Raw genomic sequence first — 22,520 nt, 5'->3', positions numbered from 1 at the left:
ACCAGTAGGATGCAGAAGGCCAAGAGTCCCAGCAGCCTCCGAGTGAGTCTCATCAAAATCCAGGAAGAGGCTGAATCATCGGTATCATAGCCTGAATGTCCTGGACTTGCCATTCAGGAGGATAAGCCTGAAACTGCACCATGTCCAATGAAAGGGACCGTCTGAGAGGGAGACAGGTATGACTTCAGCACACTGATAGTGAACCCCAGCAATGCAGGAGGTTCACCGTAGTCTAGATGTGGGAGACGGCAGCTTGGGGAGAGCCCATCTTCAACAGCCATTCATCGAGAAAGGGGAAGACGGTAACACCTGATCTTTGCAGATGAGCTGCAACCACTGCCATCATCTTGGTGAACACCCGAGCGGCACTGGTAAGGACAAAGTGAAGCACAGTGAACTGAAAGTGCTTGTGACCTAATTTGAACCGCAGGTAATGTTTGTAGGCAGGGAAGATAGGTATGTGAAAATATCCTGCAAGACCGATGCTACCATCCAGTCTCCAGGGTCCAGGGCAGACAGGACCTTAGTGAGCGTTTTGAACTTCTCCTTTGTGAGGATGTAATTGCATGGCATCGGTCAAGGATGGGACAAAGGCCTCCATCCTTTCTTAGACCAGAAAGTAACAGGAAGAGCAACCACGGCCCACTTTTGGTATCAGCACCCTCTCTATGGCACTCTTGGCCAAGAAAGACATCACTTCCTGGCAGAGAAGGGAAACATGGTCCTTCGTCATCCTGTTGTTTGAGGGAAGCATTGGGGAAGGGTGGTCATCATGGGGAGAGGAGTAGACCCTTATGACAATCTGCAAAATCCACCTCTCCAATGTTATGGACTGACAGTGGGGCAGGTGATGGCGAATCCTAACATTAACTGGGTGCCCATGATGGTATGCAGGCAGACTAGGAAGGCTTGGAGGGTGCAGCTGCTGGGGAAGTGGTGGACTGGCCAGACCTCTGGCTGCCTGACCAACGGGGTCTAGGGTCTATAGGCACCGTGTCCACAACCATGCAGAGGCTGGGAAGCTAGTGTGACGCGGTAGCTGGGCAGTTAAGGACGCTGTTAGAAACCCCTTCTGTGGCCACAGAAGGAGTGAAAGTGGAATTACGGGGGGCATGGAAAGGGCCAAGGATCTGGCTGTAGCCCTGCTGTACTTCAAGCGCTCCAGCCCTGAATACGCAGTGTCTCCGAAGAGACAGGCGCCATCAAAGGGCATGTCCATGAGTGACGCCTAGATGTCCCCAGAAAAGCCAGTTGTTCTCAGCCAGGTGTGGCACAGTAAGGTCACCGTTAATTAACCCGCTCTGTCTAGTGAGTCGGTGGTGTCCAGATCACAATGGATGATGAAGTTTGCTGCATCTCTCCCGTCAGCAACAACCTAGGAGAGAAAGGGCCAGGCCTCCTCTGGGACCATTGGCAGCACTTGTGCAACTGTATCCCATAGCATGTGGAAGTAGCAGCCCAAAAGGCACATTGTGTACACAGCAGTAGTGTCAGGCTGGTGGAAGAAAACAGCTTCTTTCCCAGGTTTCCAGCCTCTTGGATTCCCGATGTGGTGGTGCGTTTGGGAATGCACCAGGATTTATTTGGGAAGTGGCAGCTTGGACCAAGCTCTGTGGAGTGGGGTGTTGTGTGAGGAAGCTTGGGTCCCCCGGTGCAGGGCAGAGGCGACGGGCAACAGTCTTATTCACAGAAGCCCCGGTCATGGGCTTGGACCAACTCCCAAGCAAGCCATCAGTAAGTGCCTCATTAAAGGGGAGAAGTCATTCTGAGAGGGACACTCCTGGCTGAAGCATTTCCAACAAGACATTCGCCTTGACTGCCACTGAGGGCAAACTGAGGTCCAGGACCTCAGGCACCCTCCTCACCAACATGGTCAATTACCCTACCTCCTCCGTAGCCAGGCTAGGGGGAGAAAGCATACCAGTCTATGGAGAAATTTCCAGTACACTGGCCTCACCCAGATCCTCACAATAGTCCAAGGTGTCCTAAGGGTGGTATTCCTCATGGTCTAGCGAACTTTCCTATTCCTTCCCAAGTCCCAACCCATAGGAATAGGGCTCAGACTCCTACCTTGAAGGCATGGCTCCAGATAGTGCAGGATACGGCTGGATGCCCCTCTGGCTCCATGTCATAGTCGGGGATCAGGAACAGGGTGGCCTGGAGCATCAGCATCGGGACCAGCACCGGATTGGTCTATATGGTACGACTGATGTCTGTCCGGATCTAGGAATGGATCCTTGGGGCCCTATTGGAGCCAGGGCTGCTGATGCAGAATCAGAAGGGGTCCCTGTGGACCACTCAGGGCCTAAAGGCAAGCAGGAGGGGTCAGCCTGCCCAAAAATGAGGCGCATGGCATCACAGAACTCTACGTTGGGTGGGATCGAACCGGCCCTGGGAAAATCAGGGAGGCGCAGAGATGGCCCAGGAGCAGGCTCTACTGCGGAGCCATGCCTTGAATGCCCTTGTCTCATTGGCCAAAGGACATGGAGACGTTGAAGACCTCTTTGACGACTTCTTCTTATGGGGGTGACTTACCCGAGTGACCTGACGACTTTGAGTGTGACAAAGATCCATGACTGCTCCCTTCATTTTGATAGGGACCTCGATCATCATGGCCTAGCACTCTGAGCCACCAAGAGCTTGAGGGATCACTCACTCAAGGCCTTTGGGTTCATAGGAGCGGCAGTCGGATCAAGACTTAGGGTCATGGTAGTGCTTGAGGCACCGAAGGCATAGAAGCTGCGGGTCCGTCATCAACATCTGTTGATGATAGACACTGCAAGGCTTGGAGCTGGCCTTCTTGGATGACTTTCCTACCACATCAGAAGGAAAGACCTCAAAAGAAGTCATAAAAATGTCAAAAAGGTTAGCCAAAAATTGGCTAAAGGGTAGCTCTTCTCTGAATCTGCGCTGGCTGGCGCAGAAAGAAAAGAACCAACAGCAGCGCACCTGGGTGATGCCTACATAGGCACCACATACGTCATTTCTGGTGCGGGCGACGCTATGGGAGCTGAACACCACCACCTACCACCACACATCGGTTCTGCTTGTGAAAAAAATTCCGGATGCAGTCAGAGGCCTAGGGATAATTCTAAGATAAGGAATCTGCAGCTAGAAATCTCTATCAAATCAAGGTTTTACTTTGACTTCTTGTCTTTTTATTCAATTCTGCTTGACTAGCCCAAGCACTTTGCACTGACCACCTGCTTTGCTTCTAAATTTGGTTACTGAAATTTTCACCAATTTACATATGCAGACAATTTATTGTTTGTAGCAAACTCTCCTCTGGGCTGGTATTGACTTTGGGCTTGACAGAGTTGGGAGGACATGTTACTCTGTTATAAACGTGATGGATATCCTGTCCGCTTTATTACAAGTGCCAATGGACATACTGTACTTGTAATATGACAAATGTGACAGAGTAAACTTTCTGCCTACCAATAAATCAGGCACTATATATGTGTTGACTTACAACATCAATAATCAGCTGGTAATGAACCTGTAGAAACCTAGGTTATTTTTTAGGCAAAGAATGTAAGAAATATTTAACTTGGTCAATGAAACTGACAAAAGTTTAAAGAGTTATGGATTATTTCACCGTTAAGTTCAACACAAAAATACAACGGCTCAGCATTTAGAAACACTGGCATAAACGTTTCTTGTGCTTTTTCACCATTAATGTACGTTTTTTGCTACTCATGCAGATTTTTGCTAAGGACTGAAAACTGCTGCAGAGAAAATTGATGGCATTAGCAGAGCTGAGATCTTCAGAGAAGAGACTGAACTTAATTCAGATAACTGTCTTTGTAAAATGTTGAGAATGAGGAATGCATTCCACAGGCCATAACCCAACCTGAGTTGGGTCAAAAAGCTAGTGGCAAAATGGTTGATGATACTGCTTTAAATTATTTTTAATCATTACAAGCAGCTAAAAGGGCAGGGTAACCCACATAGAGAACCTATTGTGGGAGGAAATTGACATGTATTAAATAGATTATTCGGTCTCCTGTATCACATTACTGAAAAGAGGTATTGTGAAATCAGCTTGTTTAAGTCTTAGTTCCCAAAACAAAACTTAAAAAAACACAGGTAGATGACACTTTTAAATGGTATAACTATTCCATCGATCTAAAATTATCTCAACGGTCCAAAGCAGGGATGCGTTATTGGTTAATGATGAAAGCCAAGGCCGCCCACATTGACTGAGAACCGGTTTCACATTATGTCACCAACAATTTCAGCAGTTTAGGTTTCATCATGTAGGACCTTGCAACAGTTATAGTAAATACAAAGGTTTGGGAGTGCCATGCGGGGTGGACTTCGTGGTTTGGATAGCAAAAGCTTTGCATATTCTACCTGCATTTGGTTCTCCATAGTTGGTTTGATGATTAGATATATTTTTTAAAGCCATTCTAATGCTCACAAAGCACATACTGTAAATGTGTCTATGATATTGGGTTGAAGTCGGGGAGCTATTGAAATATGTACTCAGACTACACCATTTTTAGATAATATACATTACAATATGTGAGTTTAAATTATAAATCACAGTATAAATTGTAATGGTAACGCCGTGGCTAATGCTATATAGATTCTGAAGAGGTAGTTCCCATTTATTTATTTTATTAATGTATTTTATGGCAATGCATTTTTTTACAATGCATATTGCATAACAGTTCTCTGTATCACCTGAATGAAAGATTAATATTTCACTCTTATTGTGACGGTTGCAATTAGAAAACTTACATATTCAATTACATATCATATTAAACTTACCATTTACAACAGATTGACTATGAATGTAGGAGTTGTATTTAGGTATGTGCTGTTATTTAATTGCATTTCCCTTTTAGGTGTTGTTATTTATCGGTTTAAATATTGAGAGGTCATGAGCACTGCTTTTGGTGTGCAAGATATGGGTTGCTTGGTTGTTTGCAAGTTATGGACTGTGGTCCTAACCATAAAATGCAAATTTCAGTGGCACTTCATTTTTAATTTGACGCAATTATTGCACTTTCTTTTGTTTTTTTAGGTGAATTGCTGGTGTTTTTGATAACATACCACATCCAAAAGATCCATGCACCAAACACTCCGCAGGGAAGGGGGGGGGGGAGAAATCAAACTCTGCTGCGCATGGCCTTCAGCCTTCATGATTTAGTATGAAATGTGTTAGAAATTTAGAGTGTTTGTTTTTATCTCGGTATGTCAAGTTCTATTAAGGGCAATCACAGAGGGGCAAACTTAAAAGGGGGGGGTTACAAAATCTTATGGTAAACATTTTGCTTCCATACCCCAAATCTTTACACAATTTAAGGGGCTCTCATGTTCAGCTTACTCTTGATATTTTGAGTTTCATGCAAATCCATATAGCAGGGCTAGAATTAAATCTACATCAAAAAAGTGTTAATTTGAAAATACCTTTCGGTGCTGGTTAACAAATTGGCATAATATAACAGATTATTAACTAGTTGAGCCTAGTAGAGGAATCTCAATTTCAGGTAGATCTGACAAAAGGGCCAAAGTTAAAGATGGGGTCCAAGATTATTTTAGTTGCTATTCTCTTTGGTGTCATATTATGAACCTATATGAAATGTGGCAGAACCTTACACTTAGTAGTGCAAATCCATCAACAGGTGGCAGAGTTCCGCAAAGGTGGAGATTGGGACGTACAGACATAAAAAAAAAAATGTTTATTCATTAATCGTTTGCCAACCCGATGCTGAATGCCAAACCCTGACCCCAAGACGTGCATAGTACCGGTTGGCCTATAGACTGACCGTGTATTTTATCTGTGAACCCTAAGTGCATGCCAAGAGTTGTGCAGATTTCCAAAACTGCATCAATGTTATTAGCAAATCATGTTTTTTATGATTCCCCCCAAAATTGATTTTGCCAACCCTTCTCCATGAAATGAGAGACTCCTGCACTGGGCTTTAAGTGCTAAGAGCCTGCTAAATGTCATGCAGATTCATTGCAAAGCACCAAAGATAATTAGCAAGTGAGACTGTTTCTGTCTCCTGCTTTCAATTTTGCCCCCACTTAAAGGATTTGCATGAAACGTGTCATGTTCAAAGAAGATTAAACGAGCTAAATATCTGTCAAATTTCCTATTTTCCTCAAATGATGTCATAGGTTTAGCAAATGAACATATTTTAGATCCCTGATGTTAAAACTGTCCACCTTTACAATCTGTACAAACTTGAACACACAGAGTAAGCTAAGCAGATGCTAAATTTGGTGCAAATTCATCCAATATCGCAAAGATTATGGGAAAATAAAAAATACAGCTTTCCAACTGTCAATAAATCTCCAAAATGTAACCCTTTATGTCCCATTTGGGCACCCCTTTAAACACTAATTTCTCTAAAACTACCGAAAACATTTATACCGAAGGACGAATAAGATTTAAACTGAAAACTGACACTTTTGAACTCTTCGCCTCTTCTTTTTTCTTGGCCCCCTCTAGACAAATCTGCACAAATCTTGCCATAAGGATGGATAAAGTGTTTATAATAAAGAAAAAAGTTTCAACCCTTCTGTAATGGCCCCAAGGTGATTAAGAAAATTTAAAAAACTGTCCTTCCTAAGGGGAAACTGACTCAACCATAACCACTTTGGTGTGTTTGCCACCAGTGCATACACACACACTTAATATGATTTAAAACAAAATCTTTAGGAAAAGAAAAGTAAGTTACTTACATTACTCATGGAGCATAAATCAACAAATTGTCGTATTTTATCTTCCACGAACCTCTCATAAAAGACAGCAAAGAACCCCATCTAAAATAATTATGGAAGTGGTACAAATTAGTGGGTCTTGTTGGAATGAAAAGCAGCATATGCTTGCATTATCAACATTCCATCAATAAAATAATGCTAATTCATTACCTGAATGAAGCCAATTGCTAGCCACAGAGCCGTGGACACGCCATATCTTAGAATTCGACTTGAGGGAGCGATGTAACCTTGTGTGCTTTTTGTGAGAGACGAAGATGGCTCCATCAATGCTAAGTTTGCAAATCCAACTACCTGATAACAAAAGGAAACAAATTGTGACCTGTAATGCACAAGCTAAAGTCTTATGCTGTGACTTCAACCAGCAAGCCATTTATAACATACAGTGTGACTAGAAACAAAACATGTTTTATGAGCAAATTAAATGAAAGTTACTTCAAGTATCTTCTCATTACGCACACATCACAAAGAATAAGTTACTTACCTTCGGCAAAGCCTTATCTTGTAGAGACACAGACTAGCTGCAGATTTATTATCTTAGAATTCTCCCCCAGGTGTCAGACTGGATCTGGAAATGTTTCCTCAGCAGAACCTCTGCGCATCGAGCGACTCCGCAGCAATGTCATCCCCGGACATGATGTCAGCTTAGTCCATATTCTCCCTCCTCTGACGTACTGATGTCAGTTTCTTTGGTGGCTTGAAGCCGCAGAATAACGCAGAGTCACAGAGAAACTGGTAGTGAAATAGTGAAACAGTGTAATAGTCAATCAATCAATCATAAGATTTATAATGCGCACTAATCACCCGTTAGGATCTCAAGTCGCTGGGGGGGGGGGGCGCTACTGGTCGTATAGCCATGTCTTTAGGTGTTTCCTGAAAGTTAGGAGGTCTTGGGTCTGGCAAAGGTGGAGCGGTAGGGAGTTCCAAGTCTTGGCGATCTTCCTCTGGCGGTGGTGAGGCAGATACGGGGAACGGAGGCGAGGCTGGAGGAGCGAAGAATGCAGGTGGGGGTGTGGAAGGTGAGTCTTTCGTTGAGGTAGATTGGGCCTGTGTGCATGGACGAGGAGTTTGAAGGTGATCCTCTTCGGTACTGGTAGCCAGTGTAAGTCTCTGAGGTGGGGTGTGATGTGGTGGCAGCGAGGGATGTCCAGAATGAGTCGGCGGATGCGTTCTGGATTCCTTGCAGTTTTGTTTGGAGTTTGGTTGTTGTAACTGCATATAGGGCGTTTCTGTAGTCTAGTCGGCTGCTGACCAGGGCGCGGGTGACAGTTTTCCTGGTTTCGGTGGGAGTCCACTTGAAGATTTTCCAGAGCCTGCGGAGGGTGTTGTAGCAAGAAGAGGAGATGGCGTTGACCTGCTGAGTCATGCTGAGTGTGGAATCCAGGATGAATCCCAGGTTGCGTGCGTGGGTGGTGGGGGGTGGTGCTGATCCTAGGGAGGTGGGCCACCAGGAGTCATTCCATGCTGAGGAGTTTGCTCCGAAGATGAGGATCTCTGTCTTGTCTGTGTTTAGTTTGAGGCGGCTTGCTTCCATCCAGCTGGCGATTGCTTGGAGTCCATTGTGGAGGTTGTTTTTTGCAGCTGTAGGGTCTTTTGGGAGGGAGAGGACTTCTGCATGTTTCCAGCTTTCTGGGAAGGTGGCTAACTTGAAGGAGCTGTTGAAGGTGTTGCAGAGGTGGGGAGCTATGATGATATTTGCATAATTGAAGATATGGTGAGGGCAGGGTTCCAATGGTGATCCGGAGTGGATGGAGGCCATGGTGTTGGCCTCCATCCACTCCAGATCACATGCCAGTATACATGCCAGCCAGAAAAGAAAAGACACGTCATGAGTTGTCTGATAACTAGAAAACACACAGTTCACAAGCGAGGAGGATAGGCGGGTCGATAAGGAATCTGCGGCTAGTCTGTCTCTACCAGATAAGGTGTTACCGAAGTTAAGTAACTTGTTCATCTGATAGAGACAACTAGTCACAGATTCCTTATCTTAGAATTGTATACCCAAGCAATCCCCCACACGGAGGAGGGTTGCGAACGAATCACACCAGTCTCGCAAAGAACATCCCGGCAACGCAGGGGAATAACCAGGCTCAAGACAGAGAGGCCAGAGAGAAAAACATAAGCTACTTATATGAAAAAATGACCGGCATATCCATAGGGAACATGCAAAGTCAGGACTGGGAAGACAAAATCTCCACAGGAAACTAGGCAGTGACCACACCCACTGGGGAGTGAAAACTGCAAAAAAAAATAGAAGGATAATGAAAGGGAAACATGGCTATGGCCACCAGAGATAGAACCATAAACACGTGATATAAAACGTGTAAAAGAGTCAAAGTAGAATGACTAGCATACGCGTGCCATAAAAACAATCTCACAGTCAGAATGAGATAGTACGCCAGCAGAGGCGATATGTGACAAACACACACAAGCCAAGAAAAAACACAGTTAATCAGGAAAAGAACGAATGACAACTGAAAGAGTACAGACAGACTGGCAATGGTTGTCCCAGAATGAGCTTGGAAAACAGCTCCAGGCCCAAATGGGATAATAAAGTGGAAAAGACCAGCAAGGCCCTGCACGAAATTGCGACGTGTACAGACACATACAAGGAAGTGTATGACAGAAAGGCACTTTGAAGCAGAACTGGAACAGGGTAAAAGAAATTGACGTTCCCGTGTGAACCCAGAGCAAAAAAAAAGAAAGTTGAAAATAGAAGTGAAGGGGAACAAAAGAGCTCCTGACAATTATAACAGGCATGAAAAACAAGAAACCAGCCTGACATGGGAACCAGAGGCAGAATAAGCATCCACACACAAAGGAAACCACAGAACTGTGCAGCAGAAAATCACAGAACATATCGAAAGGAGCATGACCGAAAAGCAAACCAATCACGGCACCCCGAAGTAAGACAAAGTCAAGAAAATAACATGAAATTGGAGACATGTTAAGAGATAAGAGTCTGAAAAGACCCACTCCACGCAAGGGTCTATGACCGTGTCCAGGAGGACGTGGAAGCATGGACAGACAGCAGTTGGCTGTGGCCAAGGAAGAAAGATAGGATGGAAGGTGTCAAAACAGAAAAAACACAGAACCATTCCTGAGCCAGAAGGATGGATGTACGGAAAGGAACTGAAAGAATCAGTGCTCATGAGCAATGAACAGGTAGATAAGGGACACTTGTGAAGGAAACTATCCCCGCAGGCGTGCACAGAAGGGGATAAAACAACATGTCGTCAGCAAATCAACCAAGAACAATGGAAGAAATACAGACAACAGGAAGCAAAAGATAGCACGCTTCCCAAGCCAGCACAATGAACAAGGAAGACGAGGTAAATGGCCACCAAGCAAGCCTTAAAAAGCCTGCACAAGTCAGGGTTGGAAGTAGCACCATACCGCTCCTGTTGAAGCGGGGGGGAAACAGTAGAATGTAGCGACAGAATTAGAAACCAAAGAACAGGGAATATCCCTGTGTAGGCCAGAAGGAGGAACAGCACAACCACAAGAAGAGGGAGTACGAAAAAAACCCAACAAAAAACACAATATCCTGTGGGAAAGAAAGAACCCGTGAACAACAGCACAGGGAGAGCAAAAGCTCAGGAATGACCTGAAAGGTGTGAGCAAGAGGTAAGATGGAAAGAGAGGAAGGGAACCTCCAGTGGAGAGTACTGTATTTGTTCCTTTTTTTTTAACAAAAAATATTGCTGCACTGTTTAGCTGGGAACCCATGTCATGGGGTAGCCGGTGCCACCAGAGGCAAGAGACGCTACCACTGAGCTAGAGAGCCGTGGTCCTGGAAAAAGTGTGAATATAGGCAGTCATGATACACGCGACCAACAACACCCTTAAAGACAAGGTGGGGAAACTGCAGCAAGCCCCAATATGAGCCTGCAAGCAGAGGAAAACAAGGACAAAGTAGAACCCATTGAAAAAATGGTAAAAAAAAGAAGCATTCCATGGAAGAAATAATAATACGGAGAGACACCAGAGAAATGGCTCCTGGAAAAATCCAACACCATAGTTTTACATGGTAAGAAAAATTAGGCAAATGCTCAAAACAGCCAATGTCAAACTCAATCTCTATACCAATAGAGGCAACAAGACTAAAGGAGAAGTATTGTAGTCAGAAACACAACAAAAAGAGAACTACTAACTGTGGTATGAAACGACCAAGAGCAGGCATAAAGATCCACCAGTAGAGATAATCAAATGATAAGAGGGCACCCAGCCCTGCCTCAGAAGTAGAGCTACTACTTAACATGTTGATAATCGGTCAAATATAAACGAAACTGAAAGTAGGTACTCTCATATAAAGCATAGTGAATACCTGCTCCAGCAGAGGCACTAGACAATGCCACTGAACTATAGCTCCGTTGATAGGAGCAGCATCATTGAAAGAATGCAAAGCACCACAATAGGAAGTGCATACAACGTGGATAAAAAAAAGATCACTGCGAAGAACAGGAGGAGACTCTAAAGTGACTCCGAAGGTAAGAACTGCAAGAAATGCAATAACATGCAATAGAAAAAGATGAGCACGTAACAGGACCCACACCTGAGAGGAGCAGTTCCAAGAGAGTTGCAACGGAGTAGTGCAAGTGTATGAGAAGAGGTCGGAAATCAGTCCCCACCATGAGAATCTCGACAAACGGCGCGAGGCAGAATCTGCATGCACTCTAGAAAGAGACATGACAGCAAATGGCACATTAAGGAAAGCATCCCGCACCAGAGCTGAAAAATTAGAAGCTGATAACCAAGCCCTGCAATGTATGGCAACAGAGGCAGCCATGATTCATCCAACGGAATCAGTAGAGCTCATACCTGGGACAACCGTGAGCAGAGCAGCCTGTTGACAATCTCTGATTAAAGGCATCAGGGCACTGTGATCATCCTCAGGTAACAATGACAAGAAACATTACACGGAGTCCCAGAGAGTATGGGAAAAGCGAGCCAACACACAGGAAGTGTTGGTGGAATGTAGAGGAATGTTAGAAGAGGTGAAAAGACGCCTTCCAGCAGAATCAAGCGGACTAGAATCCCTGTGCGGCAGAGTAGGAGGAATCTGCGCCACATCAGGAATGCCCAAAGCAGTTAGGACAACAAACCCCTGAGGAGTAGGGTGGTGGCAAAGGCCCTAGGTATCCTCTTGTGCTGGCCAATGCCTGTGTGAGATCCAGCAGTCCAGAGAAGGACCACAGACAGGCTGATTCTAGACAGAGAAGGATGTTGTATAGAGCCTCGCAATAAGGCACAACGGGTTCAGTGGTAAATGGATCCAAATCAAAAGTGAACAACGGATCTGTAGATAACTGCACCACTGGAAGTTGCAAGTGCAAAACATCAGCCACCCATCTCAAGACATCTGCAAAGGCAGTGTTGGCTTCTGTTGCCAATCCAGGGGACAAGAGTAGGCTAGGTGCTGGCGATGAGTCTAGGCCACTGGCAGTGGCTAAATCAAGCACCCAATCAGAGGATGAACCTAGAAGGGGTCTCGTAAAAGGAGCTTGGGGATGTGCAGGAGGCTCAGAAAGTGGATCCAGCAAAGGAACCGCATCCATATCAAACAACGCTGCTTCTGGCGTCAGAGTCAGCGTAGGCCAACAGAGTGGGGGAAGCTTCCCCGGAAGCATCGTCGTCTGACTATGGGGAAATCAGTATAGGAGTATCAAGCGGAGTTGACTGGCTCAACGGCGCCATGAGAGGTGTCAGGACAACAAGATCAGGCGGAGGGGATAGAGGTCATACAAAGCCGTGCACCAGCACTGATCTGACTCCAGAGATGGAGTCAAGAGTCTGAACGAGCACCGAGGATGAAACCGCCGGCAATGACCCCGTCTAAACACTCACCACCTCCAAAGGGCCCAAAGGCATTCCAGAGGGAAGGGAAGATCTAAAGATGGAACATAGGGATGAATAGTAATTCCACATTTGGACCATAGTCGCCCTGGCACTGGGAAATAGCGGGAGAGAAGGGGTCAACTTGGGTGCAGAGTCCACAAGAGGAGAACGCGGGTGCGGTGACGTCGAAGGGTGCAATGCCACCAGAGAAGACTTACCTGGAGACACCAAAGGGCCACCCGAGGTTGACGAAACCATAAGAGAATGTCTTCTGGAGCGCTCCCAGGACCGTGAAAATGAAGACGGACTCTGACGCCGGCGGGAAGACGACTTGTCTGCCCGTGTCACAAGGAGCTTCATGCAACGCTCCCTCAAAGACTTCAGCTTCAAACGATGGCAGGTGTCACCGTCATCGCGTGGTGATGAGACCCTAGACACCACAAACAAACTGAATGGGGATCCGTGACCTACATTTGCCGGGAACAGGATCCACAGGGTTTAAACCCAGAAGGCATATACAATATTTTTTGAAAGTTTTAAATAAAAAATACCTATAAATCAGGAGAAAAGGCCAAAAGGGCCTGAGGTACTCGCTACACCAGATCCACGTTGCTGCGTGGAATAGAAGAAATTTATGTTAGCGCGACAGAGGAGGGAATATATGGACTCTGCTGACGTCCTGTCCAGGTACAGAGTCGCTCAACGCCCTCTACTGATGCTCAGAGGTACTGCTGAGGAAAAAGTTCCGGATCCAGTCTGATGCCTGGGGGAGAATTCTAAGATAAGGAATCTGCAGCTAGTTGTCTCTATCAGATAAAAGGAGTTTTACACATCACACCTGTTAGGGATTCATAGTTTCCCAAGAATTCGCAATGAAATCTATACAACTCCCAAGCGTCTTGAAGTACTCAAATTTGTAAAATTTCCAAATATAAAATGTCCACCATTTGGGCTTTTACTGCACTGCAAAAATATTTTTGCCTCTAAATCAACCATGGGAGCATTCTGTCTGAAGTCCCACCCCAGAATCACTCTTAGCTCTGTGTTTGACAGCTGCATAACAGTGCATTTCACGGAGGGAAATGGCTTGTAGAAGGAAAACCTGCACAACAAAATGGGCATACACTGTAACTGTTGCTATCTAAGCAAAAGGCAACGGGCTATAACTCCATGCACCTGACCACTATATCCTAATTTGTACTTGAAATTCAATAAACATTGAAGAATTGTTAACGTGTGCACTCATTCAAACAGCTGCTGCCAAGGTGCAATCCTGAGAATGAACTATAAACAAATCAATTACTGATGGTGCACCACACTGGAAAAGATAAAAAAGTCAGATTTATTAGTAACAGTCCATTTAAGTCTTCTCTTTATTCTTCTTTTCTTTAAAATGAGCAAACATTCATGGTGGAAACAGCCAACGCGTTTTGTCCTTACAACAGGACTTCTTCAGGGCTATTGATTTAATTCAGATTAATCAGCCATGTCCTGAAAAGTGTTCATATTGTAAACAAAGCGTCCAATGCACTCAATATCAGAACCTTCACTCAGGCCGACAACAACTTAACAACCGATCCTCACTACAATCGTAAGCGGGACACCAATGTAACTGTCTTAATGGATATTAAGAGCTTTATGGATAGGGACATATATAGAAATAGTCAATGTGTGTTTTGCACACCAACTATCACATTCTTTAGGTTTATTGTAAAACTGACTCAGTGGTCCCAATCTGGATAAAATGGCATCTAAAAAGTGTGCCAGATGGCTAACTGAGTAACTGTCTTGGTCGAGTAAATACTAACTTGTCAATTTATGGTCTACCTATAGAAATGCACGCAGTAAATGGTCTGGAAAACATTTCCACAGCATCAGGCCTCCAGCGCTGCCGCTGTCCTTACTAAAAGTGATGGGTGGAATGCTATAATAAATCCCAGCCACTGGTATTTAATTACTCGGGCTCACACCCCAGTCCACTGCTATTCTGCACACTACGCCACCTCAGTTTGGACCCAGGCTATTGCAAGCCAGTCTTGACCCTGTCCGATAGGAACAGTCAAGGCCAGGTACTCCCTGAAATGAGCACAAACAACCCAAGACTGTTTTTGCCCTGTTTGGAGCTTTTCAAGCGTGGCCGGATGCTGCATACATTGTGGCTCAAAGCATTGGCACAGCTATCATGTTGCATCGTTATGACTGGATATATTTACATTGGCTTCTCATGAGATGTCAAGACAACCATCATTGGTATGTCCTATTGTGGCAAGTGGCTATTCAGCGTGTAGGCAGACATCTCCCAGGGATGCTTCAAGAACAGCCGAGCTATGTGTCAATCGCTGATGCTAACCTCCCCAGAAGGCCAGTTTCAACAGCAGTATAGAATGTTTAGAGGCTATTATGGGGCACAGCAGTCCCAGTAGACAACCTTCTCAACTGCTCGACGTGCTCCATAAAATCTACCATTCCTTTCAGGGACAGAGATGGATCTAGAGAATAAAATAGCAGAAGCAAATGCAATCTGTCCCATACTTTACTGGCTCTGCTGCATCAAACCCTCTTACTCCCCTTTTCACCATCAATTTCCTATGAGGAGTGTTAGACTTTTCATCCTTGGCGTGGTCTCCCTTAACTTTTTGCCTCTGTTCCCCAGGTTGTTGATGGGTGCTGGACTCTGATTTTATTGTTTTTGTTACTCTGGGCACTTTACCACTGCTAACCAGTGGTAAAGTGCAAATGCTCCTGTTTAAAATGTGTACGTAATTGGTTCTCCATGATTGGCATATTTGTTTTACTGTTAAGTCCCTAGTAAAGTGCACTAGAGGTGCCCAGGGCCTGTAAATCAAATGCTACTAGTGGGCCTGCAGCACTGGTTGTGCCACCCACACAAGTAACCCTGTAATCATGTCTCACACCTGCCACTGCAGTGTCTGTGTGTGTATTTTTACTCTGTAAATTCAACTTGGCAAGTACCCACTTGCCAGGCCTAAACCTTCCCTTTTCTTACATGTAAGGCACCCCTAAGGTAGGCCCTAGGTAGCCCCAAGGGCAGGGTGCAGTGTATGGTTAAGGTAGGACATATAGTAATGTGGTCTATATGTCCTGACAGTGAAATATTGTTAAATTCGTTTTTCACTGTTGCAAGGACTGTCTCTCTCATAGGATAATATGGGGGGCTACCTTTAAATATGATTAAAGCGTAGATTCCCTTAGAGAGTAGATGGACAAGTGGAGTTTGGGGTCCCTGAACTCACAATTTAAAAATACATCTTTTAGTAAAGTTGATTTTGAGATTGTGCGTTTGAAAATGCTACTTTTAGAAAGTGAGCATTTTCTTGCTTAAACCATTTTGTGACTCTGCCTTGTTTGTGGATTCCCTGTCTGGGTCAGTTTGACAGTTGGGTTGTTTTTCACCTCGCACTAGACAGTGACACAAAGGGGGCTGGGGTGTAACCTGCATTTCCTGATTAGCCATCTCTGCTAGGAGGGAGGGGTGGAGTGGTCACTCTCATCTGAAAGGACTGTGCCTGCCTCTGACAATGCCGGCTCCAACCCCCTGCTGTGTGTCTGATGCCTTGCCTGGGCGAAGCAGGATTTCACAAGTAGGTGTGAGTCCCCTTTGAAGAAAGGTGACTTCAAAGACTAAAATGGGTATAAGAAGGGCACCCAAATCTACAGACTTTAGAAACACTTCTGGAACCAAGAGGAACCTCTGCCTGGAGAAGAGCTGATAGCTGAGGAAGAAGTGCTGCCCTGCCTGTGACTGTGCTTTGTGGAGCTTTCCTGCAGTGCTGCTTCTGCCAGAGTAAGAGGGCAAAGACTGGACTTTGTGTGCCTTCCATCTTGTGTAGAAATCTCCAAGGGCTTGATTTAGAGCTTGCCTCTTGTTGTTTGAAGTCTCAGGGACAGCAAAGACTTCTCTCTGCCAGCACCTGGAGTCTCTGGAGAGACTCCTGCTCTGACAAGTGGTGCCCGATCCAGTCCCTGGGCCCTTGAAAGGAAAGCTGGTGGAAATCCAAAGAAATTGACTTCGGACGACTTCAGACCGACGCCGCTGCTGAATCCGGTAACGCCGCCTGCACCTGACGCCGTGACCTTCGCTGGAACGCGACGCTCTTCGCAGGCCCGACGCCGCAGCAGCCCCGCTGAAGTCCGCGACTCCGTGGAAGTCGCCGCACCACGTCGTGACCGACGCCGCTTGAAGTGCACGGATTCAACGTTTCGCACAGACGCCGCGATTCCCGACTTCGCGCATCGGCTTGTTTTCACTCTTCACCAAAGGTACTGTACTTGGGGGTCTACACGACTCCGTGTCCGGCGCCGCTGGTGTCGGCTTGTTGGGAACGACTCCGTCACGACGCCGTGTTAACATCTCATTGAAGCATTTTTGTTTCTAAGCGCTATTTTTGAGTTTAATCTTTAAAAATTCATAACTTGACTTGTGTATGTCGGATTTTTTTCGTTTTGGTCTTGTTTTGTTTAGATAAATATTTCCTATTTTTCTAAACTGGTGTTGTGTCATTTTGTAGTGTTTTCATTGAGTTACTGTGTATGTTGGTACAAATACTTTACACCTAGCGCTCTGAAGTTAAGCCTACTGCTCTGCCAAGCTACCAAGGGGGTAAGCAGGGGTTAGCTGAGGGTGATTCTCTTTTACCCTGACTAGAGTGAGGGTCCTTGCTTGAACAGGGGGTAACCTGACTGTCAACCAAAGACCCCATTTCTAACATTGGAAGCAGCAACGGGATTTGGACTTGTATTTGTACTTGACATACAGTGATTAAGTGTACACTACTGTTTGAGTTCAGACCACTACGTGACCACATACTACTAGTCTTGTGATTTTTGTTTTTTTCTATTTGGATTGGTTTTGCTCTGCATTCAGTTTCTTTTTTCGCTGATCCGGTGATTGACTTTTCTGGAACTTCATTTGAGAACTTGCTTTTCTGCATTTGGAACTTTGCACTCTTTTAACCTTTTATCATGTCCCTACTTGGAGATGCATCAGTTGAAGCTGTTTTTGACCTGAAGCAATTAGATAGTTATAACAAGGCTCAGCTAAAGCAGTTTTGTAAAAAGTTTGGTTGTCCCATTAAGAGCTCTTCCAAGAAGGATGAGCTGAAAAAGGCGCTGAGGGCCTGGGTGACAACCAGAAGCACTGGAGGGCACACTGAGGATGAGGAGGAGGATGAGGAGGGAGAGGAGGGAGAGCAATCAGTACATAATGGTATAGTGGGGGGACCTGTTATTCCCAGGGAAAGAGTCTCTAGGGCAAGTACCAGTGTATCCTCCAAGGGTCTGACACCTGGAGAGTTACAGGACAGACAGGCAGAGAGGGAGTACCAATTGGAGCTGGAAAAGCTCAGTCTAGAGATGGAACAGAAAAGGCTGGCCATTGAGGAAAGGAAGTTAGCAATGGCTCATGAGCTCAGTTTAAAAGAGATAGATCAGAGGAGTCAGCCCAGTAGGGATGGTGGCAGCAATCCTACAGTGCAGCCTGAGAGAAGGGTACACATCCCAAAAGACCTTGTGAGGGATTATAAGAGGGAGGATGATATCTACTTGTGGTTCAAGGGTTATGAGTCTGCTCTCCACATGAACCTGGTCCCTGAAGCTCATAGGGGGGCAGCCCTGTGGAAGCATTTTGAGGCAGAGGGGAGGGACACACTGACAGCCTTAGGGGATGCTCAGGATCTCACCTACCCTGTCATGAAGGAGGCCTTACTCACCAGGTATGGTCTCACCCCTGAGCAGTACAAGGAGAAGTTTAGATCCTACAAGAGAAAGGAATCTCAAACATGGTTGGAATGTGTTGATTCTTTTTGCAGGTCACTGGATGGTTGGGTGAAGGGCAGTAAGGTAAACACGTATGAGGGGCTTTACAATTTAATTGCTTGGGAGCACTTGTACAGTTTATGTTTTCCAGAGCTGCGCCAGCACCTCATTGACAGCAAGCTGACTGACCCCAGGAAGCTTGCACAGGAAGCGGACCGCTGGGAGAGCACCAGGGTCCAAAAGAGGTATGGGGGAGACCACGCCAAGGGTGGGCAGGGTCCCTCTCAGAAGAAAGGGGGGGGTAAGGGCAAACAGGGGGAGTTCTATAAAGGGCCCCAAACTGATTCCCAGGGTAAGGATTTCCAACCCCCCAGTGAAAAGAAGCCATGGTTGTCTAAAGGGAAGCCAGTGGCAGGTGGTCCCCCACGTAAGTGCTATGCATGTGACCAGGTGGGTCATGTGAGGGGGGACCCCAAATGCCCCAAAAGTACACCGGCACCCACTGGTGCACCGTCTCAGGGTTTGGCCAGTGTAGCGCTTGGGGAGGAGTTGGTTTCAGGTGGGTGGGAACCAGCAGAAATGACCCTTGTCTCACTAGGGGACAGTGAGATGGTCCAGAGAAACCTAGTGCCTGATAACACTAAGAAGTACAGGCAATGGGTGACCATCAATGGACAGAGGGTGGACGCTCTGAGAGACACAGGAGCCAGTGTGACTACAGTGAGGAGTCACCTGGTGTCTGAAGAGCAGATTGATCCCCGGGTACTTCACCAAGTAGTTGCGGTAGACAACTCTGAGCGCCTCTGCAGAGTGGCGCAGGTTCCCTTTGAATGGGGGGGGGGGGTCTCAGGTTCCTGGACAGTAGCTGTGAGTCCAACCATGCCTGTTGATTGTTTGCTAGGTAACGACCTGGAGGATTCCCCTTGGAAGGAGGTGGAACACAGGTCTCACTTGGAGATGTTGGGTCTGCCTGGGTGGGTATGCGTATCCACCCGGTCTATGGCAGCCAATCAGGGTAGTCAAGAGCCCCTGAAGCCTGAAACAGTGGCCCAGGGGACCGCCAAGAAGAGGAAGGGCAGGGGGCACGGGAAACCAGCCCCAGAAGTTCCCACGGTCCGGGAGGAGGCAGAGCCTGAGGGTGATGCCCCGGAGCCTACAGGGGAACAGGTGGCTGAACTGGGGGAGATCCCTGAGCTGTCGCAGTGGCAGCAGGAAGGGGGACCCACCAGGGAAGCATTCGGCACAGCGCAGAAGGAGTGCCCTACTCTTGAGGGGCTGCGGCAGTAGGCTGCAGCCCAGGCGGCTGGCGAGGCGCCAGGTACTCACCTGATTTATTGGGAGGATGGCCTCCTGTACAGTGAGCCTAAGGTTCCTGAGCCTGGGTCAGCTCGTATGCTGGTGGTACCCCAGTGCTTCAGGGCCTTCCTACTGGGTTTGGCTCATGATGTGCCTTTGGCAGGACATCTAGGGCAGGACAAGACCTATAAGAGGATTGTCTCCCACTTTTACTGGCCCTTGATGCACAAGCAGTCAGCTGCTTATTGTAGGTCTTGTCAGACTTGTCAGGCAAGTGGCAAGAGTGGGGGGAAATGCAAAGCTCCCCTCCAACCTTTACCTGTAGTCAGCACTCCCCTTGAAAGGGTAGGAATTGACATTGTGGGGCCTCTGGATCCCAAGACAGCCATGGGCAACAGGTTCATCCTGGTCTTGGTGGACCATGCCACACGGTACCCAGAAGCCATTCCTCTGAGGATGGTCACTGCCCCCGTGGTGGGACGTGCCTTGATGGGGGTTTTTACCCGCATGGGGTTCCCCAAGGAGGTGGTATCTGATAGAGGTACAAACTTCATATCCACTTATATGAAGTCTCTGTGGAAGGTGTGTGGGGTAACCTACAAGTTCACCACCCCTTACCACCCCCAAAGTAATGGTCTGGTTGAGAGATTCAACCGCACCTTGAAAGGCATGTTTCAGGGCCTGTCAGAGCCCTTGAGGCGTAAGTGGGACGTTCTCTTGCCATGCCTTCTGTTCGCTTACAGGGAGGTGCCTCAAAAGGGACTTGGCTTTAGCCCCTTTGAGCTCATCTATGGCCACCCTGTGAGGGGACCGCTCAGTCTGGTGAAGGAGGCTTTGGAGAAAGCTCCTAGTAAACCACCCCAGGATGTATTTAGCTACATGCTGGCACTAAGAAACCAGACTGCCCGCTTCAGGAGTCTCGCTCAGGAGAACCTGGAAGCAAGCCAGGAGGATATGAAACGGTGGTACGACCAGAATGCCACTCTGGTTGAGTTTCAGCCTAGACAAAAAGTGTGGGTCATGGCACCAGTGGAGCCTAGGGCTCTCCAAGATAAGTGGACTGGGCCTTTTGAGGTGGTGGAAAGAAAGAGCGAGGTCACCTATCTGGTAGACTTGCAATCCCACAGAAACCCTTTGAGGGTCCTACATGTCAACCGCCTCAAACCACACTTTGAGCGAACTGAGCTATCCATGCTCCTAGCGACAGATGACGGGGTGGAGGAAGAGAGTGAGCCTCTTCCTGACCTCCTGTCTACAGGAGAGAAAGATGGGTCTGTGGAGGGAGTGATCCTCTCCCCCTCCCTGACTGAGGAACAGCAGAGGGACTGTCGCCACGTGCTGGGACAGTTCGCCTCGCTGTTTTCCCTGATCCCAGGAGTCACACACCTGTGCACACATGATGTGGACACTGGGGACAGTACACCTGTTAAACATAAGGTTTACAGGGTGACTGACAGGGTCAGGGCTTGCATTAAGGAGGAAGTCTCCAAAATGTTAACCCTAGGGGTTATTGAGCACTCCAGCAGTCCTTGGGCCAGCCCAGTGGTCTTGGTCCCAAAGGCTGCTGCTCCTGGTGCCACTCCAGAACTAAGGTTCTGTGTGGACTACCGGGGTCTCAATGCGGTCAGCAAGACTGACGCACACCCCATCCCCCGAGCTGATGAGCTCATTGATCGGTTAGGAGCTGCCAAGTACCTCAGTACGTTTGATTTAACATCTGGGTACTGGCAGATTGCCTTAACTGAGGGGGCAAAGGAGAGGTCAGCATTCTCTACCCCAGATGGGCACTTCCACTTCAATGTGATGCCCTTTGGGATGAAGAATGCCCCTGCCACCTTTCAGAGGTTGGTCAACCAGGTGTTGGCAGGACTGGATGAGTTCAGTGCCGCCTACCTGGATGACATTGCTGTGTTTAGTTCCACATGGGAGGAACACCTGCAACACCTCTGGAGAGTGTTAGAGGCCCTGCAGAAGGCAGGCCTCACTATTAAGGCGAGCAAGTGCCAAATAGGGCAGGGTTCTGTGGTGTACTTAGGACACCAGGTGGGGAGTGGCCAGGTGGCACCCCTACAGCCTAAGATTGACACGATTCTGGCTTGGGAGCCTCCCAAGACCCAGACTGAAGTGAGAGCCTTTTTAGGTCTCACAGGATATTACAGGAGGTTTGTTAAGGGATATGGTACCATTGTTACCCCCTTAACGGAGTTGACTTCTAAGAAGCAACCCAAGAAAGTGATCTGGACAGAGGCTTGCCAGAACGCTTTTGATGCCCTGAAGGCTGCCATGTGCACAGCACCTGTGCTGCAGGCACCTGACTACTCCAAGGAGTTTGTTGTGCAAACAGACGCCTCAGAGCATGGTTTTGGAGCAGTACTCTCACAGCTTAATGAAGAGGGCCTAGATCAACCCGTAGCCTTCATTAGCAGGAGGTTACTACCCAGGGAACGTAGGTGGAGTGCCATAGAACGCGAAGCGTTTGCTGTGGTCTGGGCACTGAAGAAGCTAAGACCCTACTTGTATGGGGCTCACTTCCGAGTTCAGACCGACCACAGGCCCCTCAGATGGTTAATGTAGATGAGGGGTGAGAATCCAAAACTGTTGAGGTGGTCCATTTCCCTACAGGGGATGGACTTTACGGTGGAACATCGTCCTGGTACAGAGCACGCCAATGCTGATGGTCTGTCCAGGTTCTTCCGCCTTAGTGATGAGAACTCCCATGAGGTTGGGTAGTTGCTCCCCACTTTTAGCTGGGGGGGACACGTGTTAGACTTTTCATCCTTGGCGTGGTCTCCCTTAACTTTTTGCCTCTGTTCCCCAGGTTGATGATGGGTGCTGGACTCTGATTTTATTGTTTTTGTTACTCTGGGCACTTTACC

General features: G+C 47.0%; 1 protein-coding gene across 2 annotated transcripts in view; it reads right to left on the bottom strand.

The window, feature by feature from the left end:
- TMEM67 (transmembrane protein 67) overlaps positions 1-22,520 on the bottom strand; it is a 663,651-nt gene that overhangs the window by 208,139 nt on the left and 432,992 nt on the right. For both annotated transcript variants that reach the window (XM_069220469.1, XM_069220470.1), the window contains exons 21-22: positions 6,889-7,029; positions 6,700-6,780 (exon numbers count right to left, since the gene is read on the bottom strand). In XM_069220469.1, coding sequence (XP_069076570.1) covers positions 6,700-6,780; positions 6,889-7,029 — 222 coding nt within the window. The remainder of the gene's footprint in view (positions 1-6,699; positions 6,781-6,888; positions 7,030-22,520) is intronic.

The sequence above is a fragment of the Pleurodeles waltl genome, chromosome 2_2 (genome assembly GCF_031143425.1).
Source record: "Pleurodeles waltl isolate 20211129_DDA chromosome 2_2, aPleWal1.hap1.20221129, whole genome shotgun sequence".
Classification (NCBI taxonomy): Eukaryota; Metazoa; Chordata; class Amphibia; order Caudata; family Salamandridae; genus Pleurodeles; species Pleurodeles waltl.
Note: the sequence above shows the minus strand (reverse complement) of the source record. Positions and strands in the feature narration are given on the sequence as shown.